We start from the raw sequence: 7,867 nt of genomic DNA, 5'->3' as shown, positions 1-7,867 counted from the left end.
TGAAGATTAGCACCATAAAATTCGCCCCATACACGATGTCTATTATTCACAGCTGTCAGCGCGTTATTAAACTACCATTACGTACCGTTGACGCTGTCCATTCTTACATCACGTCGGCAAAGTCATTTGTTCCACGCGAATTAACTTAAGCGCAATCATCGACGGTAGCATACAGTGTTTTTCGTGTTTTGCTTTGCTGATGCGGTAAATATGAAAACAAATATACATGCACGAGGATGAAGATTTCGTTGACACGCGATGTCATTAACTAACGTTAAACGAGCAATTTCGATTCGAACGTTGAACTTTCTAACGAGTGGACGATTCTTGACAAATCCATCGTTAGCAAACCGTAGCCGAACGATCGGTAAACGATGGCCGCAGCAACAGGCGGTCGATTCGGAATTTAGTGTTTCGTTGGAATCTGTCTCCTTTAACATTCCGAGGGAAACATAAAAAAAGGGAATCAACTTTAGCTCGACTCTTAGAGGAGTATTTAGATATCTTGCGAATTACAGAAGGGGTTGAATCGTTAGTCTAAATACTTAATCTTATCATACTCGGTGGCAATGTCTTGATAGCAATCGATTTTTAGATTCTTGCTCCCTTTGATTTCTTTATATCTATGCAGAGATCTTTCTTTGTTCCATGAATAGGACGAGGCAAATAATCCAATTTTGATTGCATTAAATCACGATCAGATGCTCAATTCGTACAAAAGATCCAAAGTTCAATTGGAATTCGTTGTCTTTACTTTGAACGCTGTTGAGCTATTTACTTTAGCGAGGAATGGAACGATCGCTAAAGGGGGTGATTTTAGGGATGATCGAAGGAAATAATCAAGAGTGAGTTTTAAATACTGATGCTTTATTTTATATAAAGTATTGTATAAATGTATAAACGCTATAAATATGTGGTATCTATCTATGGTGGTGGTGGGGTGCTAGTCGTGATCGCAAAGAAAGGGTATGACGAGGGCGGGCGGGGTCGGGGGCCGGCAGCGGCGCGCCATCTATTTACATTCATTCACTCACGGGAAGGGCTGACCTACCATAATCTACCGGTCTCTCTCTTTCACTAACATATAACACGATTATATAATATATGTGTAGTGTGTGTATATATACGAGTACACATATAGCAATAGTGTGTGTGCGCGCGTGTGGCAATGTGTTCATATATATATATACGCGAAGGAAGTAGTAGTAATAGTATGTATACATGTATATATATATAAAGAGAAAACATATATGCGCATGGACGAGTAATGTAATAATAATATGTATGCTTGAGTGCGGCAGTGAGTATAACAACTTGTGAGATCGTGACGCGATCATATGATCGTGCACGGCTCATCGGAAGAGAGAGAAAAAAAGACAGAGTAGTAAATATGTGTGAAGAGCGGCGGCCTTACGGATGGTGGAAGACGTAAGAGAGAAAAAAAATATAAAGAGAGTACTGCCGGAGCAACGGTGGGTGTTCAGAAAACAGAACAGACCCAGTTGGTCCAACGACGAAGCGCCAAAGCTTGTCCACTTGCTGGGTCCATGACGGAGCAGCCGGGTTCAACGTGCTTGCGTTGACTCTGTGTTCTGGCGCGGTGGTTCAGGTGACGTCAACTAGAAAACTTGGACGTGGCTCGATGCGTTGCCGATCGTATGATACGGGCTCGTCGTGTAGATCGCGACTAAGATGTCCAGATGTCGCGGTGTTATTGCAACCGTGGCTGGCAATCACGGCTTCGTTCGACTTCCTCCGTCGCGTTACGCGGATTTGATGAAAGAAGAAATTGACTAAATTTTACCCGTGCCTCGTCTTACGATGGGGACGAGTCGCGTTGTCGACGAGATGAGGATGAGACGAGACGAGAACCGCGGATCACGAATGGCCGTGGCCACGGTGTACACTTTACCGAGATCTGAACCCGTGATCCTTGATGGCTGAGACCAGCATGCCGAGCTTTCAACTCGCGCTTTTCACCGTGTTTCGATATATACCGACTGGATTTGTGATTAGAATATTCTGACTATATACCGACTACACCACTAACGCCGGCGCTATAACCATGTTCCTAGATTGGACGAAGCTTTGGGAAGAAGACGTTGAGCGCGTTTGAGGATCGTTTGAGACCGGTAAGTGACTGTGGTGGGTATGCCGCCGTCGCCGAGCCGAGATCGCTGGGGCTTTAGAACGTCTAGTACTTGCCAAGTGCCGCGGGGATGATAGCTCCGTGAGAGCCGAGTCCAGCGTGGATGGCGCCAGATGGTCCGTTGATCACAGCAACACCACCGTCGTGTCCGCCAATTCCAGCGCCGATTCCGGCACCACCACCCACAACAGCGATGGCACCTGAAAACACCAAATAGCTTGGTAAAATATATGTTCCAACTCCTTCGCTCCTATATCATATATCATTGTTGTTTCTTAATGTCGATCATTCGACCGGAATACAGACCAGCACCACCGAGTCCGAGTCCAGCACCACCGAGACCACCAGGCGCAGCAGCGGCGGCAGAGCCAGAGCTACCGTCGTCACCGTTGATGTTGCCACTGCCAGCATAGAAGGATACAACTCCCACAGATGGTCCTACCAAGTTGGCACTACCTTGGGACGGTCCAATGAGGGTGGAGGTACCAGCAGAAGCACCCACGGAGGTGAATGGACCAGTAGCAGGTCCTACGAGACCAGCTGGGCCGGTACGAGGTCCACCAACGTTCTTGGCACCTTCTTGGGGTCCTACGCTGTCAGATGGTCCACTCTGGGGTCCAACGTTAGCCTTGGGTCCTTCAGCGGGTCCAATGTCAGCCCTGCCTCCGATCACTCCTACTCGACAGAATAAAAGGAATCCCGGTGAACGACTGTCCCTCTCGTGGTAATTCTTCTTTACGTTCAATTCCACGACGAGTTACGCACCACCAGAGACAATCTGTTGAACACCAGCAGCACCAGCCGCCGCCGCGGATCCAGCGGCATAGCTGGCACCGAGAGCTGAGGATCCCAAGCTGGACGCTCCTTCTTGGAGAGATCTCGCGCTACCAGCACCTGCTGCAAGTCCACCGGAGAGACTAGCACCTCCGCCGACTAGGCCAACTCCAGCGATGCCTCCTCCAAGACCAACTCCGAGGCCTCCACCAACTCCAAGGCCGCCAACGCCATGACCTCCAGCAAGAGCAATGCCAGGTCCATGTGCGATTCCGGCACGGGCCGTTGCTACTGCTAGACAGGCGAACACAACCTGCGACCAGGTAAGTTCCGGTCAGTATCGCTCGTTTCTCGTTATACGACCAATTCGTTTCTAAGCTATTGTTCGTTTCGTAGCGTTACATTATGTGTCTATGTAGGTAAGTTCGTGAAAGGTGTACGCGTGGCACGGCAATATCGCGAAGTGAAATCAGCGAGGAAGGAAAAACGAAAACGAACGAAGACGAACTATCCTCAGCGCTGGTTTACGGAAGCAACGTTCGACTATCGCCGTGAATTCAGACTCTCATTGACTTGGCACCGATTACCACGTGCCCCGTTGTAACATAACCGCGGCTTTCACTTTCGATACTCGCTACACGCTTATAGACTGGCCGCGCGCGCGGCGTTCCGCGGCATCGGGAAACGATTCCCGGCACCTGGGAAAACGTCGTCCCTCAACGCGATCGCCTTTAAAGCGTGAAAGCTACGATGTGACTAGTTTTTGCCTCGTTTAATATCAAAGTCCGAAGAAACGATAACCGGGTGGAAGTCGAGCGTGAAATTTCGCAACGTTTTACGTCCGTCGATATCGTAACGACTGCGTGTTGTTGGGGAAAATGCGAACTCCAGACATAGTGTTGTAACGTTTCGCAATTCCAAATAATACCGGACCTTCCTCGAAAGTTCTCCGTTATCCACAATGAATTCTTTTTGCCACGCTTGAAGTAAATATCAGAGAAAGAAATTTCTTTTTAGTTCCATTTCATAAAAGAAAAACCGATCTGCTCGCGTTTTATGCAATCGCGTATTATTCCAACGTAATCCGTGTAATGCGAATCGACATTCGTAATTGATCGACGAGCAATGTCTCCTGGAAATCGCGAGTTACAAACACGGTGAACAGATGTTACTTCTTTTTAGAAATCGGCTGAAGGCGCAATTTCGAGTTAACGCGAACCGATTATTTCCCTCGGCCATTTTTCTTACCATTACTAGAAACGACCGGTTCTCGAGCATCGTACCGCGAATCGATCAGGACCGTAGCTTCGAAACGAGGAGAAAATCAAGTGAAACAGGCTGAGAAGAGATGGAAAACTCGACCGTTTAAGTCGACAAAAAAAGAACGCGTTTACGTGCGTGTGACGGAAGTTGGAAAATCGGTTGAACGACGCGTCACGCCCAAGCTCTCACGAGTGTTGCACTTAAACGAGTGCACCGTTGCCCTGCCATTATGCATATCTAACGACTTCGCGAAACTTTCACATCCCGTTTACATGGAACCGTGGCAATCCGTGTGACGTGGTCGACCGAGCGTTCTCGCGACCCAGCGATCGGAAAACGACCGAACCCGATGTGTTGTTTCGAAACCGAACCGGTACTTTGCATAGATCGTTTACGATCGTTCGAGATTTATGAAATCGCGTTGGCGAGAATCGTTAGAGCTAGTTACTTCTACGAATTAATCGCAGGGAACTTAATTGCGTTCGAAGAAACGACGCGCAACCGGTAGAGTTAATGAGAATCGATCGAGCTAATTTGGATTCGCTTTCAGGTTAAAAATCGAACGATGGATAAAGTAGGCAAACCGAGAAGGAATTCGGCGAGCCGAGAGAACGATGACGAACGGTATTCGTGAATGAAGATGCACCGAGAATAAAACCGGTCGCGGGTTCGGTTGCTCGCTGAATGACGATGATACTATTACAACCGGTTCCACGGTCAGTGTACCGTACAACGAGACTTCTTGCCGCATGAATGGAGCGCGTAAGAAGGACAAAGTCGATTCGTGTACTCTGGTACCACGGAGCAAGCAGGACGAGACCGTTCGAACCGTGACATTGAACGTCGACAGTTTGGTGCCACGAAGTCTGACTGCAAGCGAGGAGCTTTCGAACTTCGACTTTCCACGGATTTCGACTGGCTTACGGATGAAAGGTTCCAATTAAAGCGATTTATCGTTGACTCTATACCGCTGTCACCGATGTCACGAATAATGTCTCGGGTAAAGAGCAGTGCTCGAGAGCGTGCTCGTGAGTCCCAAGCGGTTTATTCTAGCGAATCGATTCGAGAAAATGAAGCAAAAGGAAAATTTAGATGAAGACTTCGAAATCTTGTGAATTGGAAATATCTCGTTAAACAGCTACTTTACGTACAAACACTAGATGGATCGAATTCAAAACCGCGAGTTGTATAGAAAATTCGCTGATTAACTCGAAGGAAGGTGCGAGTAGACCGAGAACACGATCCGAAATATTATATCGAAGAGAATCGCGAACAACTCGATCGAAGAACTCGAACCCGATACTCGGATAATCGATCGAACACCCCACGAAAATCACCAACCCTGTGGTGGATACTCACAAAGGCCTTCATGTTTGGTGTGTGTATGGTGGGCTAGTAGTCCGGTGAATGACTGACTTGGGCCGGGCCGGCGGGCCTTATATACGCCTAACTCTACTCTGGCTACGCTCCACAATCACCATCCTTTCGAAAGCAAGGCGCTCCACCACCCTCCCCCCAGAAAAACTATAATCCACGTCGTACCAGCGGCCAGCATAGACCGAAGGTAGTCCCACCAGCTGGTTTAGGGACAGGCAGGGGGTTCCCCCTTGCCACCTCGCCGATACAGAGGTTGCACGTTGTAGGTTGTTTGCGGGTATTCCACGGGCTTCGTCCATGTCTAACGGCCGAGAGAGCAGCCTCCTACTCCACCCGCCCCACCATCTTGGCCTACACACTCGGCATCCACACGCCAGGCCACACCAAGTGCAACACCAGGCACCACCCGGGTTACCTGGTCACCTACGATATCTAACTCTCTCGTGTCCAGGCGTGGTGCACGACGTATATCACAGATCGCGCTAACGAAACAGCTCAACGCTGACTTATGCGACGAGATCGTTCGGTGCAATTGTTCGCTTCTTTCCGGTCATATACAAGGCACAGGTGCAATAGGGATGATCCATTGGCAATAATGCCCTAACAATGATGACCCTTTCGGCAGATTAACAGCTGGGCTCTGTTCGTAATAATTTACTAATAATATTAATGAATCGGCAGGTGACATATTGTGCATTGCACTATTTTGTATATTGCGCGATTTCTAATTTGTAAAATTTCGTAAGATCGATAGCTTGGATTATTTTGTCATCGAACTTTTACTGGATATTTGATAACTTATGACCAATTAATTCGACTAATAATATTAATTGCATAGTGCAAGAAAGTCCTGATAGAAGGTCTATGCAAGATCATTTTTCTCATTTGCGCTGCTTGTTTCGTGGATATATTGATATCAATTTAATCGATACATTTTATCATTCTGTTAGATACATACGTATGCTTTGATCCTTTCGTGGTAAAGATTGGAATTATTTTCGCTCATGGAAGATTACTTGCATGGGCTATTTGAGAGCAGTAAATTTGACAAGAAAGTTTCGCATGACGCAATTGGAAAGTAGTATGATGTGTATTTGTCGTTGAGGAAAGTCAGATCGATCAGCTGTTCTCTACATTACAGCATAAGCATCCATCTTTTACAGCGCAGTTTGAACGTTATAATGACAACACAGGGATACTAAAAAGCATGGGCTGGCTACGTGCTCTGGAAAGCGAGCAGACATTCCGTTAACATAGTCGCAGGAAGTTTCGATTGCAAAAGCGAGCACGGATTTAGCCCTGAAACGCATGCAATTTCTCACGATCTCTCGTTCAGAGTAAAAGCGCGATATTGCTGCGCGAAGATCGTCTCAAATTGAAATTCGCGAACGTGATCATCCAGCAAGCGCGAGGATGGCATCCGATAATTGTCTTGCAGCACGAGTGGCTATTAAACGGGAGGAGTTTCATCGTTTTTGCAAATGGAAAAGATAAGAAAGGGCAGAAAATCAGAAAGAAAGGCGAGAAGGTGGAGAATAGCGGATCTAAGAATGGTGACGCGTCGACTCGAGATTATGACCCGCTCGTTACGCGAAGACGAGGAGCCTCGCTCGCATCGAAAAGGAGTTTCACGTTAGTGGCAAACGTGAAACGCTTTAAAGAGTTGGAATTATGGGCCGTTGAATGGCCTTAAGAAACCTGGATTCTTTTCTAAATAGATTGCCTGCCGTCGTGCGCCGCCGTCGCTTGTTACTTATTACCTCAACCTACTAATTCCAGCTGCCACGGTGCATAATGCGAGAATCTGGAAATAAGATCGAGCCCGTGAGGGTTGCCTTCCATTATGCTCGGCGATTTTGAATTACGCCAATGACCCGTTTTAAACGAACTTCGCGAGCGAATTTAACCACGACAATTTAAGCTTTTCGTTAGCGTTAAATACCTTATCTCGTATGTGTTCGTTAGAACGAATATTTCGAGTTCGTTGCACTTGCATCGCGCAAATCTATACATTTACTTATTTGGCTTTCCGTCCACCGAATTCCCGACCGAAAGAATTCGATATTAGATATGTTCCAATATTTATGGAATGATTGTTTTTACCTTTATTTTTCAATATTAACGAATAATAGTAGAAAACCGTTAAGCCAGCCGTTAAAACGAGCAATATCGGCATTCGTTTAATTATAGGGTGAAATTCAGCTCGTAAAAGTGGCCCATTGTCGGCCTGTACAGTTTTTATGCAATTTTAACGACGTAATTCTGCGACGCTCGTCTGGATCATCCGGTGGCATCGATCCCATG

At 46.9% G+C, this 7,867-nt stretch overlaps 1 protein-coding gene across 1 annotated transcript; it reads right to left on the bottom strand.

Annotated features, from left to right (window-relative positions):
- Positions 1–846: 846 nt before the first annotated feature.
- On the bottom strand, positions 847–6,062 carry LOC117233494 (glycine-rich protein 5-like). The gene is made up of 4 exons (XM_033493853.1): positions 5,546–6,062; positions 2,915–3,236; positions 2,456–2,824; positions 847–2,349 (listed from the first exon to the last, which is right to left on the bottom strand). The coding sequence occupies exons 1-4, from the start codon at positions 5,555–5,557 to the stop codon at positions 2,195–2,197; spliced, it is 858 nt and encodes a 285-aa protein (XP_033349744.1). The 5' UTR covers positions 5,558–6,062; the 3' UTR covers positions 847–2,194.
- Between the last annotated feature and the right edge of the window lie 1,805 nt (positions 6,063–7,867).

This window comes from Bombus vosnesenskii, unplaced genomic scaffold (genome assembly GCF_011952255.1).
Source record: "Bombus vosnesenskii isolate JDL3184/JDL3185 unplaced genomic scaffold, Bvos_JDL3184-5_v1.1 scf7180000013263, whole genome shotgun sequence".
Classification (NCBI taxonomy): Eukaryota; Metazoa; Arthropoda; class Insecta; order Hymenoptera; family Apidae; genus Bombus; species Bombus vosnesenskii.
Note: the sequence above shows the minus strand (reverse complement) of the source record. Positions and strands in the feature narration are given on the sequence as shown.

Bases quoted from the DNA above. Each gene is read 5' to 3' on its own strand.
- LOC117233494 (XM_033493853.1), bottom strand. The intron at 2,825-2,914 runs GTGCGTAACTCG...TCTGTCGAGTAG, and splicing joins TCAACAGATTGTCTCTGGTG to GAGTGATCGGAGGCAGGGCT. The intron at 2,350-2,455 runs GTCTGTATTCCG...TGGTGTTTTCAG, and splicing joins ACTCGGACTCGGTGGTGCTG to GTGCCATCGCTGTTGTGGGT.